Source organism: Pelmatolapia mariae, linkage group LG22 (assembly GCF_036321145.2).
Source record: "Pelmatolapia mariae isolate MD_Pm_ZW linkage group LG22, Pm_UMD_F_2, whole genome shotgun sequence".
Taxonomy (NCBI): domain Eukaryota; kingdom Metazoa; phylum Chordata; class Actinopteri; order Cichliformes; family Cichlidae; genus Pelmatolapia; species Pelmatolapia mariae.
Window position 1 is genome coordinate 31,764,367 of NC_086245.2, and position 22,412 is coordinate 31,786,778.

The following is a 22,412-nucleotide window of genomic DNA, read 5'->3' on the forward strand; positions in this document are numbered from 1 at the left end:
TTTAAACTTTACATTAGCTCCACTGTAGAATTTTCAATGTTATTTCTTTTTTTTCTAAACTTAAATTTAAAAAAGACACATTCTCTGCTACCTGAACTAAGGAAAATATCAATAGTCCCAATCCTTCATTATCTGTTAACCATATTTCATATTTGTGCTGTATTTGTCCTCACAGATGCAGCTGATACTGATGGTAATTCCTCAGAGCTTCATGCTCTTAAATTTACTGCATATAAAAATACCTTCAACTATTTAATTATTGTCTGATTTTCTGAATTTACTTTGTGTTGTTTAGGAAACGGTCGACAGACCCTGTTGACAGACACAAATGGAGGTAAACGTTCACCATTTTAGTTCACTTCGATAAAAATATTCAGATCTGCAACAAAACACACCTGAGTAGACCAGACTATCCATCTGTCACCCACCTCGATGATTTGTCCATTCACGGTAGCAGCAGGCTAAGCTCCAGACATTATTCTCCTCAACAGTATTTTCCAGTTCCTCCCTGAGAATTAAGAGTCTCTCACAGGCCAGATGAGATATAATACCTCTTTGATTTTCTTAATAAATAAATGAATCATGAAACAGAGGACCCCAAAAAAGGAAGAAGAAAATCCAATCTTTAATCGGAAACAGGCATTATTCATACACTCTGCGTATGCAAAAGGCAAAATTTAAAAGAAAAAACTCCAACAGGTCATTGGTGAAGGGGGGGAAAAAAAAAAGGAAAAAAAAAGGAATACATTAAAGGCCCAAGTTACTTGACTGTGATCAGTTGCTATGAAGCAACGTATCTTTCCCTTATCTGGATTCACTTACCATAAGATTTATGATCAGGATAAACGACCACATGAAGCTTACTATCAACTTGTCACATTAGCCGAGGGTTTCCCCTGCATGTTTACATAAAAGTGGTAGTGTTGGCTGTATCTGATCAATCACAAAGGTCTCGTGACTCTTGTTCCACAGAAAATGATCTGTGAATGTTACTTACTGGGCAGCACAGTAGTATGGTGGGTTAGCACTGTTGCCTGCATTCGACTCCACCATTTGGCTGGTTGTATGCTTTTCCCGTGTTTGTGTGTGTTTTCCCCACCCTTCTTCCCACAGTTCAAAGATATGCAATTAGTGGGATTAAGTTAATAGGTGATTCTAAATTGTCAATAAGTGTGAATGTCCCCCCGTCACCCTGATATGGATACGTGGAAGAGAACTGCAATTGCACTCATCCACTGGTCCATCTCAATCATCACTCAAGATTAAGATCCTGAAATACTTAACTTCCTCACTTGGAGCAGCAACACGGAGGGAGTAATCCACCATCTTCTCGCAGAGGACCATGGCTTCAGAGAAGGAGGTGCTGATTCTCAGCTTGGCCCTGGTGTAAGATAATGGTCATGTTCTGAAAAAACAACAGTACTACCTCATCTTCAAAAAGCAAAAGCCCTCTCTATTAATTTAGTGATACTTCATTTGAACACAGGTGAACATAAGACATCTGTTGAAAAGTCAGATAGTGGGTTCAGAAGGATTCCTGGCTCAAATCACCCACTTAGATACTCCTCACACCACCTTCATCGCCAACATTTGTTTCTGCAGTTTAACTTTGCTGTTTGTGTTTCTGCAGCAGAGACAGAAAAACTGGTTTCCTTCAGCGATCTTTATACTGATCTCACAGGTACAGTCTAATCATGCTAATTATTTATACCAGATTATATGTTGGAATTCAGTGTCTCCATTGTTCCATCGTTAGACTAGTAAACTGTTAACATTATGAGCTAAAAGAAGCTAAAAGTCTGGAGTATGTAATGTTCACGTCACCAGGTCAGGGAGTGGTACTCCTCAACATGAAGCTCTTTAAATGGTTTGAACACTTCTTACAAAAATAGCCTCACATTTTAAGTTATACAATTTTCAGTCAAAGACAAGGCGTACAGGAAGTACAGGATAACAGCGGAACAGTGCAGAATAACTGGAAACCACACCTGAGTCACCTTATCCAGTTGTTAATCTGGAATCAGGATTGTATTTTAAATGATCAGTGAAATAATGTGATAAATAAAAATGTGCTGATGATGTCATCAGGTGGTGCAGAGTCAGTAACCAGGATTAACGTCAATCTCACAGGTGAGGTGAACAGATCAAAAAAATCAGTTTACTGATAAACAGTGTTAGTAATGGATGAAGCTCTGTGTTCTGTTATTTCTAGCTTCAGGTCTTGGATTCGGGCATGATGTCACAGGTACTACTACTTACTATGACTATGAAGCTCATTGGTTCATAATCCGGTGTGGGGGAGGGGGGTTATCCACTTTCTGTCACATGATCATGTGTTACAGAGTCTCCATCCATTATGATTCAAACTGCGTCTGTCGATGTCACACAGACACATAACCCAGGTACACATATCTTTACATTTGTCTTTACAGTTGTCCCTGGTTCTCTTTGTGCATTTGTGTGCATATCTTTGTGTACGGCCGTCTGTCTCTACATCTGTCTTTCTGTCTGCCTGACTGTAAATCTATCTGTACATCTGCCTGTGTGCCTGTCTTTCTGTAGGTCAGCCTTTGCATCTGTCTGCTTCTGTACACCTGTCTGTACATTTGTCTGTATATCTGGGTTTACATTTTCCTGTCTGATTCTCCTCTGCTTTATTCAGTTTCAGGCAGTCACCCTCACACAGATCTGGTTACCATGACAGCAGACTTCTCTGGGACAGATACAGGTATGTCCATCTCCCTTCAATATACTAACAGTTAATGAACAGACAGGTGAGAGGGTCAAAGGTCAGATGTATGTTCTGTGTGTTTCAGTTGCAACAGATCATACAGGAAGGCTTCTCGACTCTAGTAAGTTTTACTCATTATTCCCACCTAAAAAAAAACAGTCCAATCCCAGCAACTTGCCCTGACTCGCAAGGGTCGTCACACAGCCAAGTATACAACATGCTCTTTATATACACTTAGAAGGAGCCTGCAATTAATCGAAGTTCCCAGGGCTATGGTGTTTACTCATGGTTTTGTAGGGGGAGGCTTAAAGTAAAAAAAAAAAAAAGTTTATTGATCATGTTTTGATCATTTCTTTGATCTTTGCTTATTGATGCTGTTTAAAAAAAAAAAACCTAGATGTCCTTTGTCACCTCTGAAGGGTGAGGTCTAAGGAGCTTGGAAAGAAAAGCGTCTGGACTTCTTTAAGTTGCTTGAAGATGTTTCAACTCTCATCCGAGAAGCTTCTTCAGTTCTAAGGGTCAAATGGTGGAGAGTCCCAGATTTAAACCCAGTGGGAGTATCCCACTGTCCAGACACTTTTCTTTCCAAGCTCCTTCCATTACGATGACCTGGATGACTGAGAACCCTCACAGACACTCTGAAGGGTGAGAACTTTACAAATCAGGCAGTTTAAAGTGTGAGCATGAAACAAAGCAGCATCGCTGAGAAAGGTGTAGATCAGTGTCATGTGGTCTATCACGAGGTTCTGGATCATTCCTGTTAATAAACTCACATTCTAACGCAGGAGAAGATTAAGTTGTGAGGTTTAGTGTTTGTGACTGACTGGGATTGAGTTCATGTTTCAGAGTATCTGTTCTTATTCTGCTGTAGGTCTGTGTCTCTTTGTGGGTGTGTCAACACCCACTGAATACACAATGTGTGTGTCGTTTTTTTTCTTTTGCAGGTCCTCCAGCTGTGACAGATCACACACAGATGGCTGGTAAGTCTTAAAAATGTTCACAGCTTTAAAAGGTTTAGAACCTGAAATACAGATAGAGCCTGTATGTCACGTGGAAACGTATGCCCTCTAGAGGACTAAGACTGCATATGCTCTTTTCCACATTGCCACCATATTGGAAAATTCCATGTATTCCATGTCTTCTATGTACTAGTGGGGAATTGTAATCTAAAAGTTGACTGTTCATCTAGACATAGCATTTTCAGTGGGATAAACGTTTCATCGCTTATCCAAGTAACTTCTTCAGTCACCATAAGACTGAAATTTCCTGGGTGGTTGAGAATGCATCCACATCTTTTAATTGTTGTGAACTTCTGTATTTGTGATTTTTGTGTAAAAGCATCAGAAAAGTAGGAAATCTTTGTCATCCTCAGGGTAAAAACATCTAACATATCAGACCACTGACTAATGATTGCATAGTTTCTATGCAAATAAATAAATAAATTGCAGATTGGATGAAGAGAATTCTTCCCTCCAAGTGTACTTTCTCCTTTGCATCTGTGCCCCAGAAGGTGACTTTTGGTTCAAAGGTGTGCTGGATGCGGTTTGGGGTCCCATTTTTTGGTTAAAGGATATTTTGCTGTTTGTATCTGATATGAGATCAGGTGCTGAAGGCTTGTTCTTTCTCTTTTCTTGGTTCTGCTTGTTCTCTGCAGGTTCAGTTACTGAACAGTACAACCCATCTGGTCAGGGTCCTGAAGGTTTGTTATCATCACACTCTTGACTCGAATCTTTACCATATTTCATTTAATACATTTTCTCTATCACTGAAGATGTCCAGAGCAGTCTGATGTTTCCTGTTTAGTTTACACTTTCTTTGTATTCAATGTTCATCAAACCCTGAAACTGATTTTTATTTAAAAGAACCTTATTTCAGGGTCATGAAAACCCTGCAGCATCAGTACTGGATGTTTTAGATCTGTCCCTCCAGAACCTAGTAAAAACCCACACAAATTCATTATGTGTTTTAACTCATACCAGAGGGTATAAAAATGATCCAAAATATGATCCATTATTTAAACCGTCTATTGTAGCATGCAACAGAGAAGCTTTGCAAACACATGCTGGAACATGTTGAAAACAGGTTTTCAGACCTGTTTTCTGTCAAGCCAGTGTGTTAATTAATATGTCTGTTCAGAATGTTTTTATTGTTCTCATGTGAAGCTTTTCACTGAATCTTAGTTTCTCGTTCAGGTACAGAAAATGTGGAACTGGAGGATACCTGCTGACTTCCACATCAAACCGCGAGTTCGCTTCCTGCGTTACCGTTTCCAGTGTACCGACCAATCAGCGCGACCAATGAAATCTGACCCCTCCCACTAGCTGTAGGCCCCTCCAGTGAATGGCAGCAGGTGTTTTTTGTTTGTTTGTTTTTTTAATATTTAAAAATGTCGGTTTATAGACATTTATTTTGTCTTAGAGAATCATGGAGGGAAAGTAAAGAAAATTAGTCTCAACAGTGTGCTGATTCAGATTTGATCTGATGACAAAAAGGAAGTGACATGTTCATTGTAAAACATGGTTTTAAAATTCTGTAATAAATGTGTTTGTTGAACATCAAAACTGAGAATTTCTCTTTTGTCCAAACTGGTCACTAAACTGTCGTCCTGGATTTTGTGAGCTCTGACTAAATCTTACTATTCATCACTGATTGAAGAAAATAAGAACAACCCTAGGTTTCTCTTAAGCACTGTAGCCAGTCTGACAAAAAGTCAGAGCACTGTTGAGCCAACTATTCCTTTAACATTAACTAGTAATGACTTCCTGAACTCCTTCATAAATAAAATTTTAACCATTAGAGAAAAAAAATTACTCAATCATCTCAGACAATATTATCTACAGCTACTTTCAGTACCATTGATATTCACTTAGAGTCTTTTTCTCCAGTTGAGCTTTCTGAGTTAACTTCAGTAATTACTTGCTCCAAACCATCAACGTGTCTTTTAGACCCCATTCCTACAAAACTGCTCAAAGAAGTCCTGCCATTAATGCTTCAATCTTAAATATGATCCACCTCTCTAATAATCGGCTATGTAATACAGGCCTTCAAGCTGGCTGTAGTTAAACCGTTACTTAATAAACCATCTCTAGATCCAGCGTGTGGTGGAAAAATGCACCATGTCGACCAATCAAAAATGATATGGCAACATGGCATTTGGTTGTTTAGGGAGAGGGGAAAGTTGTTTTTTTTTTTTTTGGGGGGGGGAGAGATTTGTGACGTTTAGCGTGTTTGGAGTGTGTAGTTAATGTGTTGTCTTGTGTAGTTAGTGTGTAGTGTTGTGGATAATTTTGTGTTGTGTGTCAGAACAATGTCAGAACAATGAGGCGTAGAAAACAGAAGTGATACACCTGCTGTCAGACCTGCAGGTATCAGGCTGTGATGTTCTCACAGCCTGATACCTGCTGTGGACAGAAATTATTTTTTTGGAGTTGCACAAATAATTTGTGTGGCATCTTATTGAATGCAGAACACCTGATTGTTATGTAAATAGTTTGAAATGGTTCTTTAAAAAAAAAAAAAAAAAAAAACAAAGGGTAAAAGGTAAATGGCTGCAAAAAACTTTGTTGTTTGCAAAACTTGTCAATTTTAAAATTGACAATTTATATTTGCATTTAAAGTTATGAAATATGATTCATTAAACAGTTTGTGGTTGTTACAGTAAAAAACATAACCTTTTGTACTCGGATTTTATGTTTTTTGTCTGATTGATAGATCCATTGTGTTAATACACTTTGTCAAAATGAAAACATAACTGTAAATTCAGATACATGAGGTTGTGCTGAAAAGGATGATACCAAACAAGGTAAAGTAAATAGTTTTTAAAGGTGAAATATATAGGTAAAATCAAAAGTAGTTAAAATGGCCAATTATACCCTGGACCCCAGAGAGTTAAATGTTTGTTTGTTTTTTTAAGTAACGCAATAGTTACTTTTCAAGCAATTAATTACTTTTAGAATCTTGTAACCCAGTTACTAACTCGGTTACTTTTTTGAAGTAGTAACTAGTAACTATAATTAATTACTTTTTCAAAGTAACTTGCCCAACACTGGTCCTGCTAGACCTTAGTGCAGCGTTCGATACTGTCGACCATAATATCCTATTAGAGCAATTAGAGCATGCTGTAGGTATTACAGGTACTGCGCTGCAGTGGTTTGTATCATATCTATCTAATAGACAACAATTTGTTCATATAAATGGAGAATCCTCTTCACACTCTAAGGTTAATTATGGAGGGCCACAGGGTTCAGTGCTAGGTCCAATTCTGTTTACATTATGCATGCTTCCCTTAGGCAGTATCATCAGAAGGCATGGCATACAAATGTATGCCACACTAACTGCTATGTAGATGACACCCAACTTTATCTATCCATGAAGCCAGATAACACACACCAATTAGTTAAACTGCAGGAATGTTTTAAAGACATAAAGACCTGGATTACCTCCAATTTTCTGCTTCTAAATTCAGATAAAACTGAGGTTATTGGTTAATCCAAAATGCTGCAGCAGGAGTACTGACAGTACTGACCTCAGTGGCAGCTGCGCCTGGTCCTTGGGTTGATGAGCTAAGAGGTGGAAAATGGGCAGAGCAAGCCTATGTGGAGACCTGCAAATTGGGTCATACCACAATTCTGAATCTCGTGGGGGGGTGTTGTTATGTTAGTTTCAGTTGGGTTTTTGTGGGTTGGTCAGCCACTATTTAAGTTTCCCCTTTGACTCGTTTAGGTAGGTCAGTTGGTTTGTTAGTAATATTGGTGGTTGCCAGCTTTTGAGTAGAGTTTTTTTTTTTTTACTTTGACCCAAGATTTAGAGTTTTCTGTGTAATTTAACCAACTTTGTTTTTAGGTTAAATAAAAATCTTTTTTTGGACTTTAACCTGTGCCTGATGTTCCTTCACTGCTCGGTCCATCACAAAGGCCCCAGAGGATGTCCTGCACTGCACACTGGCATATTTTCTGACAACAGATGAGGTGTAAAATGGTAAATGGTAAATGGCCTGTATTTGTATAGCGCTTTACTTAGTCCCTAAGGACCCCAAAGCGCTTTACACGTTCAGTCATCCACCCATTCACACACACATTTACACACTGGTGATGGCAAGCTACATTGTAGCCACAGCTGCCCTGGGGCGCACTGACAGTGTACAAGGAAGAATGGCTAGAAGAAATGGAGGGGAGACAGCAAGCCTTGAAAATCATTGACATCTTTGCTGGGAAAGAAGGGGTGGCAGCCTCATGTGATTTGGATGAGCTACAGAGCTCCTGGTAGAACTTAAGCGCAGATGCAAGCACCTCACACCCTCATGTCACGCTGGCAGTTGGAAGCAACTATGAGGCTAGAACACTGGGCCCAATGGTCAAAAAGAGCCCTGAGCTAGACCTGTGAGGCTACAGACACACCAAACCTATGGAAGGTAGCCTAAGAAAACATGTAGCGCATTGCTTTTTCCTTGGAGGAGTACACCAAGCCCAAGGGGAAGGATTTACCCCGATTCAATGGATGAGAGAGGACAGACCTTCCAGACACACAAAGATTCTTAGACTCCATTTCTTCTGGTATCTGGACCACCACGCCACATGATGTTCGTCTAGTTGACACAGCCCGGGTCCACATCACCCTGAACCCTGGTGAAGGTCTGGTCTGGTGACCCCAGTACGACACTATAAACGGATTACTGGAGGCCGGCGTGATCATCCCATATCAGTCATCATGGAATATGCCAATACTTCCCGTCTTTATGGGCCCAGGTAAGGGTAGATGAATGGTACAGGATTTTAGACCCGTGAACAACACCACAACACCAGACGTTCTTCATCCCACTGTAACCATTTGCTTTACTCATCTTCCTGTTTAGGTTTGGAGGCAAAGTCACCCTCTACAATGTAGGCGATTGTAAATTCTCCTTAATTTTCTCTGCTCATGTTCTACATAATTGATTCAACCTGAGTACATTTATTAGAATTGTTTTTATTAGAATTTAGACTGAAATTAAGTTTGCATTTCCATCTAACTAATATGATTTTATTGTATTATTATAGCACAAGGTTCAGTTAGCGTTGCAGAATTTCTTTTTTACTTTTACTTGAGTAAAGACATTGAATCAGTTCTTTAACTTTTACCAGAATATTATTTTTAAACCATGTCTGTACTTTTGCCAACACTACTCCCTATGCTACAGAAACTTATTAACCTTAGAATTTATCCCAGAGAACAGTAAAATGAATCTTTAATTATTTAAATTTTAACTATGAATTTGCTCTATTCTTCTTATTTCAGTTGCTCCCTTTAGGGGTCTTAACAGCGGATTATCTGCCTCCATGTCCTCCTATCCCAGCATCCTCCTCTGTCACAACAGCCCTCTGCATGTCCTCCCTCACTACATCCATGAACCTCCTCTGAGGTCTTTCTATTCTCCTTGTGCCTAGCAGCTCCATCTTCATCCTCCTTTGTCCAGTGTATCCATTCTTCCTCCTCTGCACGTGCCCAATCTTACCTCACTTCTCTGTATCCAAACTGCTCAAAGTGGGCATCCTACACACTACCATCATATGATGCCTAACTACATTCTCCTCTAACACCACCTCTCACCACCTTTTAGATTGCAGTCTCTGCATACAATACAGTCCATCTGTGAGTACCTTCCTCCCTCTTGATGAAGTAAATGTTCACCAAATCCATTTACATCATTTTTTCACAGTGCTGCTGTGTATGCCAAAGAATGTGCAAATGTGAAAGACATATACACACTTTAAAAAAGCTATGCTTTAAACTGGATCTGGACTGATATATTTAAGCTTCCTGTTCCACAGCCAGGAGTGACATGTTTAGCCGCATGTTCTCCTTAAATTGCTGGCTGTCTGAGTGGTGTCCCAGAAACGATGTGGGCTTCATAGATAATTGGCAAACCTTCTGGAGGAAACCTGGTCTTGTTAGGAGAGACGGCATCCATCCCACTTTGGATGGAGCAGCTCTCATTTCTAGAAATATGGACAAATTTATTAAACCCCCCAAAATCTGACTATCCAGAGTTGGGACCAGGAAGCAGAGTTGCAGTCTTACACGCCTCTCTGCAGCTTCTCTCCTCCCGCTACCCCCCCAAAAAACCATCTCCATTGAGACTGTGTCAGCTCCCAAACAGACAAAAAACAAACCAAAAACCAGCAATAAAAAACTTAAACATAAAAAATCAAAAAGAAAGAACAATACAGAATCCACATCTGAACCAAAGAGTAAAACAGTGAAATGTGGATTATTAAATATTAGGTCTCTCTCCTCCAAGTCTCTGTTAGTACATGACTTAATAATTGACCAACAAATCGATTTACTCTGCCTTACAGAAACCTGGTTGCAGCAGGATGATTATGTTAGTTTAAATGAATCAACACCCCCGAATCATTCTAACTACCAGAAACCTCGACGCACAGGCCGAGGGGGCGGTGTGGCAGCAATTTTTCACACCAGTCTATTAATTAACGAAAGACCAAGACAGACTTTTAATTCATTTGAAAGCCTGATGCTTAGCCTTGTCCACCCCAGCTGTAAAACTCAGAAACCAGTCTTACTTGTTATCATCTATCGTCCACCTGGGCCTTACACAGAGTTTCTCTCTGATTTCTCAGACTTTTTATCTGATTTAGTGCTCAGCTCAGATAAAATAATTATTGTGGGTGATTTTAACATCCATGTAGATGCTAAAAATGACAGCCTCAAAATTGCATTTAATCTGTTATTAGACTCAATTGGCTTCTCTCAAAATGTAAAAGAACCCACCCACCACTTTAATCACACTCTAGATCTTGTTTTAACATATGGCATAGAAACTGAACATTTAACAGTGTTTCCTGAAAACCCTCTGCTGTCTGATCATTTCCTGATAACATTTACATTTACAATAATTGATTACACAGCAGTGGAGAGTAGACTTTATCAAACTAGATGTCTTTCTGATAGTGCTGTAACTAAGTTTAAGAATATAATCCACCCACTGTTATCATCTTCAATGCCCTGTACCAACATAGAGCAGGGCAGCTATCTGAACGCTACTCCAACAGAGGTCGATTATCTTGTTAATAATTTTACCTCCTCACTACGTACGACTCTGGATACTGTAGCTCCAGTGAAAACTAAGGTCTCAAATCAGAAGTACCTGACTCCGTGGTATAATTCTCAAACACGTAGCCTAAAGCAGATAACTCGTAAGCTGGAGAGGAAATGGCGTGTCACAAATTTAGAGGATCATCATTTAGCCTGGAGAAATAGTTTGCTGCTTTATAAGAAAGCCCTCCGCAAAGCCAGAACATCTTACTATTCGTCACTGATTGAAGAAAATAAGAACAACCCCAGGTTTCTCTTCAGCACTGTAGCCAGGCTGACAAAAAGTCAGAGCTCTACTGAGCCAACAATCCCTTTAACGTTAACTAGTAATGACTTCATGAACTTCTTCAGAAATAAAATTTTTATCATTAGAGAAAAAATTACCAATAATCATCCCACAGATGTAATATTATCTACAGCTACTTTTAGTACCATTGATGTTAAGTTAGACTCTTTTTCTCCAATCGATCTTTCTGAGTTAACTTCAATAATTACTTCCTCCAAACCATCAACGTGTCTTTTAGACCCCATTCCTACAAAACTGCTCAAAGAAGTCCTGCCATTAATTAATTCTTCAATCTTAAATATGATCAATCTATCTCTAATAATTGGCTATGTACCACAGGCCTTCAAGGTGGCTGTAGTTAAACCCTTACTTAAAAAGCAATCTCTAGACCCAGCTGTCTTAGCTAATTATAGGCCAATCTCCAACCTTCCTTTCATATCAAAAATCCTTGAAAGAGTAGTTGTCAAACAGCTAACAGATCATCTGCAGAGGAATGGCTTATTTGAAGAGTTTCAGTCAGGTTTCAGAGCTCATCACAGCACAGAAACAGCTTTAGTGAAGGTTACAAATGATCTTCTTATGGCCTCTGACAGTGGACTCATCTCTGTGCTTGTCCTGCTAGACCTCAGTGCAGCGTTTGATACTGTCGACCATAATATCCTATTAGAGCGATTAGAACATGCTGTAGGTATTACAGGTACTGCACTGCAGTGGTTTGTATCATATCTATCTAATAGACTCCAATTTGTTCAAGTAAATGGAGAGTCTTCTTCACATGCTGAGGTTAATTATGGAGTTCCACAGGGTTCAGTGCTAGGACCAATTCTATTTACATTATACATGCTTCCCCTAGGTAGCATCATTAGAAGACATAGCATAAATTTTCACTGCTATGCAGATGATACGCAGCTCTATCTATCCATGAAGCCAGGTAACACACACCAATTAGTTAAACTGCAGGAATGTCTTAAAGACATAAAGACCTGGATGGCCGCTAACTTCCTGCTTCTTAATTCAGATAAAACTGAGGTTATTGTACTCGGCCCTGAAAATCTTAGAAATATGGTATCTAAGCAGATCCTTACTCTGGATGGCATTACCTTGGCCTCCAGTAATGCTGTGAGGAACCTTGGAGTCATTTTTGACCAGGACATGTCCTTCAAGGCACATATTAAACAAATATGTAAGACTGCTTTCTTCCATTTGCGCAACATCTCTAAAATTAGAAATATCCTGTCTCAGAGTGATGCTGAAAAACTAGTTCATGCCTTCATTACTTCCAGGCTGGACTACTGTAACTCATTATTATCAGGATGTCCTAAAAACTCCCTGAAAAGTCTTCAGTTAATCCAAAATGCTGCAGCAAGAGTACTGACAGGGACTAGAAAGAGAGAGCATATTTCTCCTGTTTTGGCTTCCCTTCATTGGCTTCCTGTTAAATCCAGAATTGAATTCAAAATCCTGCTCCTCACATACAAGGTCTTAAATAATCAGGCCCCATCTTATCTTAATGACCTTGTAGTACCATATCACCCTATTAGAGCACTTCGCTCTCGCTCTGCAGGCTTACTTGTTGTTCCTAGAGTATTTAAAAGTAGAATGGGAGGGAGAGCCTTCAGTTTTCAGGCCCCTCTTCTGTGGAACCAGCTTCCAGTTTGGATTCAGGAGACAGACACTATCTCTACTTTCAAGGTTAGGCTTAAAACTTTCCTTTTTGCTAAAGCATATAGTTAGGGCTGGACCAGGTGACCCTGAATCCTCCCTTAGTTATGCTGCAATAGACGTAGGCTGCCGGGGATTCCCATGATGCATTGAGTTTTTCCTTTCCAGTCACCTTCTCACTCACTATGTGTTAATAGACCTCTCTGCATCGAATCATATCTGTTATTAATCTCTGTCTCTCTTCCACAGCATGTCTTTCATCCTGTTTTCCTTCTTTCACCCCAACCGGTCGCAGCAGATGGCCGCCCCTCCCTGAGCCTGGTTCTGCCGGAGGTTTCTTCCTGTTAAAAGGGAGTTTTTCCTTCCCACTGTCGCCAAAGTGCTTGCTCATAGGGGGTCATATGATATGATTGTTGGGTTTTTCTCTGTATTTATTATTGTGCTATCTACTGTACAATATAAAGCGCCTTGAGGCGACTTTTGTTGTGATTTGGCGCTATATAAATAAAATTGAATTGAATTGAATTGAATTGAATTGAATTGAATATAGCAAACATGGAAATCAAATTAATTTTGACTGATTGAAAAGATATTTTTTGTGTGTTCTATTCTAGTAGCTGCAGGGGGTAAAAGGTCTGAGCTAACTTTACAGCTGAGCTTCACTGACTGTTGTTAGAAAAGTAGCGCTTACTATAAAACAAGGTTTCCTAACAGATAATCTATCAGGCTGAAAACATGCTGGAAATAAACATAGCTGATGTTAAACTGAAACGCTGAACTTTACCTGCTCCTGACCAGGTGATATGTTCAGCATCAGTTAACGTGGTGATTTAGCTTACTGACACATTCATTTCACTTTGTAGAGACAACGCAGTATTACCAACCTTATGACATCATCACAGTTTGATTTAAATCAACCATTCATTCACATGCTGCTGTTTAAAAACATTTTATTGAATCAAAATTTTACAGTCAGAATACATCAACATTTCATCTGCCCTTTGACCCCGTCTTTGTCCTCTCTACACGTGGAGCGCCATCATGTTAGCCTGGAGGACTCGGGTGGATTTACCACTTGCCTTAAATATAATTGTACTATATTAACAGATGTGTTAATACTGAAGGGAGCTTTCTGTTTGTTCAGCTCTGACCATGTGACCAATAAAATATCCTCAGAACTTCAGGTGTTTCTTAGCCATCAAAGAGACGACTGGTTCAGGTGAGCCACAGGTGACTTAGCATACAGAAAAGCTGCTCAGTAAGAATGACGACATCACAGATGAGCCCTGTATCACAGCACTGAGCCTGAGATGTGGTTGAGATCTCGGCCTCTGTTTAAACTTTAACCAAGTGAAGCTGTGAGGAATGTTAACCCTGTGTCTGATGACATAACAACGTGCAACCCTGACAAATTCAAACAAAGTTTCCTTAAACTGGCCTTGCAAACACAAACACAATTGGCAGCACGGACCATCATTTGGTTTCTGTCAGTTACCTTCAGAGTTCCATCCATGAAGCTTCTGCAGACAAGAATCTCAAACCTGATCCAAAGCATCTCTAATATACAAGTCAAAAAAGGCTCTCATACCATCTCAGACATGTCTCTGCAGTATTTCTGAAACATGGGGACACAGCAGTGAGCAGTGATGTGAACTCATGTTTCGGGAACAAACTGAATAAATATAAACTGATGGAAACAAACTAATGAGAAATAATACTGATCCACATGTCTCTTTCATATGGGTGGGCAGTCAGTCAGGTCACACAGCACTTGTTGATAAAACTCCAAAAATATTCTGATTCTTTTCAATCTATTTTACACAAGAAAATAAAGACGACCATAAAATCTGACTTCAACATGCAAAACGCATTCAACAGCAACAAAGGCTTCCATTTAAGCTTCAACAAAGAAGAAAAGAACAAGAGTAGAAGAAGAAGACAGATTAATATCAATAACATCTGTGTAATAAAAACACAACCTTTGACCTATTGACTGTTCTCATCTATTGCTGCAACTGAGTCAGCGCTCAGGTGTCACATTGCTATGGTTACTCAAGAGGTCAGAGGTTGGAGTCCAGATTGGCGTGGTTCAACAAGGTGGTGCCTGGGTCCTCGGTGTGGGGGTCAGAGCTGAGAAATGGCTCAGTTTCCAACTCCAGCAGCGCTGGCAGGTCGGCCCCGCTGTCTGCCAGGCCTATTGATTCAGACGTTTGGACAGGTGTATACTGAACCAGCTGCTTTCCTGCACCAATCAGAGAGCAGCACAGTGTCATGACATGACAGCAGACAGGTGGATGGAGCAGCAACTTACTGAAGGCATGACTCACCTGTTCCGCTTTCTTCACTTCCCTTAGGAGCTTCATCAGACAGCAGCTAGTGGGAAACAGTAACATCAGTGAGACAGGTCTGACATCATCGGCAACACTACCCTCTTATTTTTGAAATAGCAGGCAAAAGAATGTGAAATTTGCAACTCACGTTATCCAAACTGTCGAGGTCAAAGTCTGCAGGCGAGCCAGATGAACTGAAAAACTAAGCACACACATGCACACAGTTAGTAACACACAAACACAAGTGATAATAATGTGAGGTGGTAACAAGAAGTCAGACTAACCTCAATAAGTGGAACTGTATCGAAGGAGAACGTCTGTGCGTTGAGTATGTTCTGCAGGTTCTCTAAGCCGCTGTCGATACTATCCACATGATCCAAAAGCTCAGACCTGAGGCACACAGGTGAGACAGGTCTGATGTTAGGTCACATGTCTGCCGTTATTCTACATTTTCCTTTATGTCTGCAGAGATCCAAAGTAATACATGATCTACATCTCAACTGTTCCATACAGGTGAGCTCAGTTTGAACCTGCCAGCTCTCTGCTGTTAATAATCTTATGCCCAGGCTCCACCCCTCACCCTGGCCACACACAGTATTTCCTGTAGTCAGAACATGCCTGAAACATTTCCTGCTGTGAGCCATCTAAGAAACCTTTTTTGACCTGTTGACCGGATTGCGTACTTCTGCCCTTAATATTGACCAAATATAATCAATTAACTAGCTCATGACCTCTGACATCTGATCAGCTAAAGAAGCAGATCTGGACCTCACACATTTGACAAGAAGAAAATGCAGAATGTCACCAGAAGACTTCGAAACTTTCATATTTACAAATCAAGAGATTCACTTGTCAGGTTGTGCTGAGAGGAACCGCCAAACATCAGGTGGGAGTCCACCTGCAGAGGGAAGGGGGCGGGGTCTGAAGGAAGCACAGGGGTTTTAATGACACACTTGTCCTCCAACAGGACAATCACCTAAAATGTAAGGCAAACTGAAACCACACCATGGTTAGTTAAGAGGCTTTCAGATAGGCAGCGCTGCACTTGCCATTCAAGTGGGCTGAATAGGAGGAGTTTCCTAAACTTGTAGCACAAACTTCAGACTGAGGTCTAAATCGCATACTCCTAACACGAGCTTGCAATCTGCATTCAGCAGAACACTTTCAGTATCCTGTCTGAAAGCCACTTTTCAGAAAGACACCCAGAATGTCAAGGTGACGGATGCAGGGGGTGGGGCAGCTGTTCAGGGAAGCTGCAGGTGTTTGTCGGGGCAGTTTCTGGAGAGATGCTGGGCAAGCTGTCAGCAAAGGGTGACGGCTTAGCGTAAGGGTGGACTGAGGACAGTTTAATAGACAGTCTACTGAGACGGTTTGTTAGGCAGCTCTTTGCAACCTCGAACACAGTTTCAGCTTTAGTCAGAGCAGGGCCACTGTTGAGGAAATACTTGGGCTAGCTCTTGGTAAACGCTCATAGTCGTTCATCGCAGGTGGTACTAACACTATTAGAAGTCTCTATGAATGTTTCACAACTGCATACTGGTGTAGTCACACTTACCTGTCAATACAGGCAATGGCTTGACATTTCTTCTGAGGTGTTGTTGGGCTGGGGGCTGTGTTTGCTGTGGTAACAGAGGTGAGTGATTGGGTGGATGAGGCAGAAGTCAGGGGGCCAGTGGAGACGGGGCTCATCACCACAATGGGACTGGCTGCTGAGAGAAAGATTTTTATTTACCAGAAATGCTCTGAACAGGAATCAAACTGCTAACCACAAACTTAATGTCTACCAGTGGGAGCACTGCTCGTGGAGGTGACTGGGGTGGGTGGCTCATTCTCCTCTAGGATGGAGTTAATGAAGGTGGTGGGGGAGAGGGGCGTGTCCACTGGTGCAGCCACTTCCTCCAGAACAGGACACACCTCCACCTCCGGACTGGACGGCTCCTCTTTGATATCGACTGATTGGCTCTCTCTGCAAGGAGGTTATGCACTCTGACTTCTGAAGGATCAATCACTTACTGACTAAGCAGGACTGATCTGATCAGTACTCACCCTTGGTCCGTCCAATCACTAACCAATTCATCTGAACCAGATGTGGCCATGTCTGTGATGTCAGAGATGATGGGTCCTGAAGTCACAGAGGTGTCAGCTGAGAAGAGATTGGCTGCAGCCTGAAATGAAAAACACAAAAGCACAAGTGACCTCTACAGGCCAAGTAAGGACAAAGATCTGCACAGGTAGATATGAAGAGTCTAATTTTCAAAGCTAAAGCTAGACAATCAGCTAATGTCACTCTGAAAGATAATCACTGCTGGCTGTGCAGGTCTGAGTGAAAGATGTAAATCAGAGACAAGTTACCTGCTCCAATGAGAAGGGACGGCTATATTTGGGCATTGAGTGGGTGTTCCCAGAGTCGTTGAGCATCAGAGGACTGCAGAGAGAGTTAAAATGAATAAATGAAAATGCAAAACATGTACAGAGGAAACTGAATTTAAGGTCAGGTATGAGAGGGAAATGGAACTGGTACTTCAAAATAAAAGCAAAAGTCTGAAATTTGGGCAGTTGGATCCTCATTTTATCACCTGGGAACATCTGCTTGTAAATGTTCTTAGCAGAGAAAATTTCACAGTATCCAATCTGCACTTTGAAATTATCTAGTGTCTAAGTCACAATTTTAACACTTTGTGGTGTACAGTGTAGCATTTGTTGTAGTATCTGTGGTATCAAAAAAACACTTGCATCTTCCTCTTGACTCCTAGCAGTCTGTTGGACTGAATGAGAGACACCAGGAACTGTATGAGCTGGAGAGAGAGAAAGACAGGCAAAGAGTTCATTAATGTTAAGATAATGTCTGACAACTATGTGGCATCACTCTCCCCTGAGGTTTTCATATTTTTAGAGGGATCACATCAGGTGTATTCTTATAGAGTTCTGCTAATTGGAAAGGTGTGGACAGTGAGAACAGGTACCTTGTTGACAACTTTCTGCTGCTGAGTGTGTTTCTGTCTCAGACTGGCCACCTCTCTCCACAGAGCCTCATTCTCACTGAAACACAAAATCAGCCTTTAGTCAACACTGCCGAGTAGTTTCTAACCCTGATTCTGGTTTGGTACTTACTGTTTCATTGCAACGATCCTGGAGTCAATGGTTTCTTGTTTTCCCTTCATCAACTGGACATCATTCAGGATCTTATTCACTTCCTCCGCACAGATTTTCGCATCATCCTGACGCACTGATGACACCTGTTCCAATCACAGCATACCGTTACCAAGGAGATGGACAGGACAGGTCAGATTGGGTTCTGAGTTCGTAGTACCACATGCACAGCGATAGATTAAAGGCCACTCTGACCCCAAGGGGGCTATACAAAGTATTTATGATTGATCAGTTGTATCCTGTGATGTCACACAGCACTCTGAATCATCACCTTTCAGAGGAAGTCCTGCAGAGTCTGCCTTTAGTCTATCACCTGTCTGCATTTTTAGGTATTCTCTGGTGTGTGAGGCACTACATACGTTGGTGACTTTGCGTTTGATGTTCTCCAGCAGATGTTCTTGTCCTCTGATGAAGAACGGGTGCTGAAACTCTGTGTCATCTCTCTCTGGTTTCACCAGACCACCCTGCTCAATGTGCACCACCTTACGGAAACCATCTGAGAGAAGTACCATTACACCATCAATAAAGGATGTGGATACCATCAATACAACTCGCTAATATCACAGCTGCTCGTTCTGGCTCTTCCATAGTCCAGATGCCTTTGCATGCACAGTGCCAGAGGTGGAGCATGCACAGGTGGGCCTGTCCTTTTTTTCTATCCTACTTTTTATAAAGATGGTTCTGCTGAATGTTGAGAAAAGTTCAGCTTTTCAGCATACCAATCAACTAGCACTTCTTCAGTGACATGGAGAAAAAGAAGTTGCTCATGCACAAAGATCGTCGTGATGAATGATCAGCTTGATATACACAAACCGGTAGCTTAGCTCATCGGTCCCCAACCTCCAGGACACGGACCAGTACCGGTCCGTGAGTCGTTTGGTACCGGACCACGAGAGTTGAGGCTCAGGTGTGAAATTTATGGGTTTTATCGGTTTTTATCGTTAACTCTGTTTCCCTGGGTCTTTTCCTGTGTGTTATGAATAAATTTTCTTTTTTTGGGGGTACCGATACTCGTTTTATTTGTTGTATTTACCCGCGACACCTTTAAGACCAGTCCGTGAAAATATTGTCGGACATAAACTAGTCTGTGGCGCAAAGGTTGGGGACCACTGGCTTAGCTCATTAACTGCTATGTTAACTGCAGGCTACCTTGCCTTGTGATGACTGGTTGTTGCTGCTATGACAATTACAGCAGCAAAGAAAACCCCCTAAACACCAGACATTTGACTCATATCTCAATGTTTCTTCACAAAGCACACCTGATTGGATGAATCTTCTTTCCCAAAAAATAAACCAATAAAAAAAACATCTAACCTTCTGTTACACTGCCAAGTGGTGATAGCCCCACCTCTGAACAAGCTATCGTTCAGAGGTGGGGCTAACACAATGATGATTCCTTGCTGGTTACTCACACATGTTGAGTTGGCGGATAAAAGAGGCCATGTTGTTGTGCTTGAAGAACTTTGGCAGAACTTCTTTGGAAAACCGCCCCTGGTCGAACACATGGAAACTGGTACCACTCTTATACAACAAGAGAAAGAGAAAAAGAATCTGTATTATTGTGGTGGCTGTGATTCAGGATGCAAAGAAGGTCATCTGTTAATCAGAAGGTTGGTGGTTTAATTCCTTTCTGCTCCATTCCTTGGGCAAGATACTAAACCCTGAGCTCCGGGTGCTCTTCGATGCGTTCATTAGTGTGTGACTGTTAGACAGAAAGCAAAAAAAAAAGATCTTTGAACTTCATTTCTAAACATGTATTTTTCAAATAGTTTTTTACATGTCCACTTAGGTGGACATTTGGAATGGGTGGCAGGGTATGGGGTGACACATCAGTGTCCAGTGTAGTGGTTTATGTGCAAGTATACCATCAACTCTGACACAAATAGAAGAAAACAGCCTTTGAATAGGTGGCCACTGTAGTGGCCACTGTGCATGAAAGGGTTAAACACAAACTACCAAATGTAAATCTTACATTTTGTTGACTTGGACATTTACAGTGTAGTTCCAGAAAAGTTCAGGTAGTATTAATTTGTCACAATAATATCATGTCATAACAGTAAAGTTGACCGAGTATTTTTCTAATGACAGTTAAATCATTCCTAAGGTTTCAGTGAGCTGCACTGACAGCCAGGGTTGTTGTAAAAAGCAGATGTAGCCAGTAAGAGTTAGGAGGTGTGCTTACATGTTGGTGCCATAATCAAAACTCCTCTCTGGCAGTTGTAAATAAATGTTGATTACTGCATCCGATAGCACAGCAACTATCTGGCACTTTGGTTTCTAGTTAAACTAGGAGACGTTCAAAGGGAGGCTGGAGAGCAAAGGACCGCAGTACTGTTTTTGCCATCCAGGTGGGTGTGTGGCAGTAATGAAAACCATGGATTAAAGGTTCATTTTCCTTTTTAAACTACACTTGGAAATTACACTTGAGAATCTTTAATCTGGTGTTACATGACCTTCAGCTGTGGGCGGAGCCTAATAGTTATGCAATTAAAAAAAACAAATAAACAACAACAACAACAACAACAACAACAAAAACCCCTAAAAATCAGGAAAATATAGATGGAGACCTCTTGGTGATAAGTGACTGATTTCAGTGCAACTGGAAGTTAACACCTGCAGCTGTACAATGTGTGGGCTATGACACTACAGTGACATCATAGGCCGTCATCAGCTTATTTGAATTCAGGCTTTATGCCAATCACCAAAACAGCTGCTGGGATCAGTTTGTCAGAAAAACAACTGTCCACTGATCATTTACTGACTAGCTGATGATGTCTGAAATCATTTGACCTCTGACGTGAGATCTGTTAGCCTTAATAGCTCACTGAAGCAAAGCTAACTGAGCTGACCTCTTTTCCTTAGTCAGTAAATAAAGTTTGTCAACAAACCTGTCTGCATTCCAGTTTAAATAAAGTTGTGTCTGTTTCTGCTGTGTAAATAAAGTTAAACTTGTCTGCGTTAGCTGTTAGCTATTAACGTGCGTACCGGACTCCAACAGATGAGCGGGTCGGTGTCCGGGTCCTCCACCAGGGTCCACAATTTGGTCAGGAAGGCCGGGACGTTCCCGCTGCTCAGCACCGCCCCCCCTCCTCCGGGATATTCCATCTGAGAGACGAAAATCGAGCACACACCTGAGCTAACGACGCTAACTGCTAGCTGCGTCAGAAAGAAAACAACGAACTATGATTCGGGTCCCCGATCTGACTCGGACCGTGCTGGTTTGGTCCCGCTGCTGAACTCAGAGTTCCCCGCGGGGCTGCAAACAGACGTGCTGAACTTTATTTCACTTGGAGCCGCGACAACTCCGCAAATCCGATAAAACACAACTGCGCAGATAGCTGCCCAGCGCGGTCTGATGGCGTCAGCACAATACGTAATCCTAACGTTCTGTCGCGCTGTGATGTGATGATCAGTAAGGCGGATTATTTTTTTATTTTTATTAACTTCATTAGCAATTCAAACATTACAGATATAAATGAGCAAAAGACAATGTCAGGGGGTTTCGTGTAATAACAATTAGACACAGGCTAATCACAAGATACCAAACAAGGAGCATAAATTTATAGTTTTATTGCTTTTATATTATGGGAATGTTGTATAGTTTTAAAATATTGTCTGTTTCATTTATAAAGCAATGAAAAGACGGTTTTGCTTTAGAAATTTTGGATTTATGTATATGAAATTTAGCCATTAAAATTAGTAAATTAATCAAATGAAATGTGTTTGCCCTATTTGCAGGGCAATCAAAAAAGCCAAACAATATTTTTCCGTAACAAAGATAAGATAAAATAAACAACAAAAGCACAAACATCTTGCCAGAAAAGATTAGCGCATAAGTAGGACCAAAATAAGAGAGAAATATCTTTCTTCTGACAGTTAAAAAAAAAATGAACAGTTAGCATCAATGTCTTTTTATATCGTACAAGAAAGGTTCCCGTGGGTTAAAAACGATGAATAATTTTAAAAGATATTTCCTTTAATTTCTTGGTTAACAGGAATTTCAATGGTATGGTCCAAATTTTCTTCCATTCCAGGTCCCAGTATAAATTATTCCAGTAAGCAACGGCCATTGGGACACAAGTTCTGTCTTTCTGAAACAGAGTTCTTATGCCAGGGTTGTTTTTCTTCTTTATAGTGGGAAAACAAATCTGTGTAACAGAGG

At 40.9% G+C, this 22,412-nt stretch overlaps 1 protein-coding gene across 3 annotated transcripts; it reads right to left on the reverse strand.

The window, feature by feature from the left end:
• Positions 1-13,703: 13,703 nt before the first annotated feature.
• hsf1 (heat shock transcription factor 1) lies at positions 13,704-21,605 on the reverse strand. 3 transcript variants are annotated; one of them, XM_065471370.1, is made up of 15 exons: positions 21,236-21,605; positions 19,663-19,771; positions 18,610-18,746; positions 18,212-18,336; positions 18,064-18,139; positions 17,834-17,895; positions 17,453-17,525; positions 17,147-17,265; positions 16,885-17,066; positions 16,656-16,806; positions 15,950-16,021; positions 15,385-15,490; positions 15,249-15,302; positions 15,098-15,143; positions 13,704-15,012 (listed from the first exon to the last, which is right to left on the reverse strand). In XM_065471370.1, exons 1-15 carry the CDS (start codon positions 21,353-21,355, stop codon positions 14,831-14,833), a joined length of 1,614 nt encoding a protein of 537 aa, XP_065327442.1. In that variant the 5' UTR covers positions 21,356-21,605; the 3' UTR covers positions 13,704-14,830. The 3 variants fall into 3 exon arrangements, with proteins under 3 accessions (XP_065327442.1, XP_065327441.1, XP_065327444.1); XM_065471369.1 differs by having other exon boundaries at positions 16,656-16,809; XM_065471372.1 differs by lacking the exon at positions 15,950-16,021 and having other exon boundaries at positions 16,656-16,809.
• Positions 21,606-22,412: the final 807 nt, after the last annotated feature.

Bases quoted from the DNA above. Each gene is read 5' to 3' on its own strand.
- hsf1 (XM_065471369.1), bottom strand. From the start codon at position 21,355: ATGGAATATCCCGGAGGAGGGGGGGCGGTGCTGAGCAGCGGGAACGTC. The intron at 18,337-18,609 runs GTATGTAGTGCC...TGATTGGAACAG, and splicing joins TCAAACGCAAAGTCACCAAC to GTGTCATCAGTGCGTCAGGA. The intron at 17,896-18,063 runs GTACCTGTTCTC...CTCTCTCTCCAG, and splicing joins AGCAGAAAGTTGTCAACAAG to CTCATACAGTTCCTGGTGTC.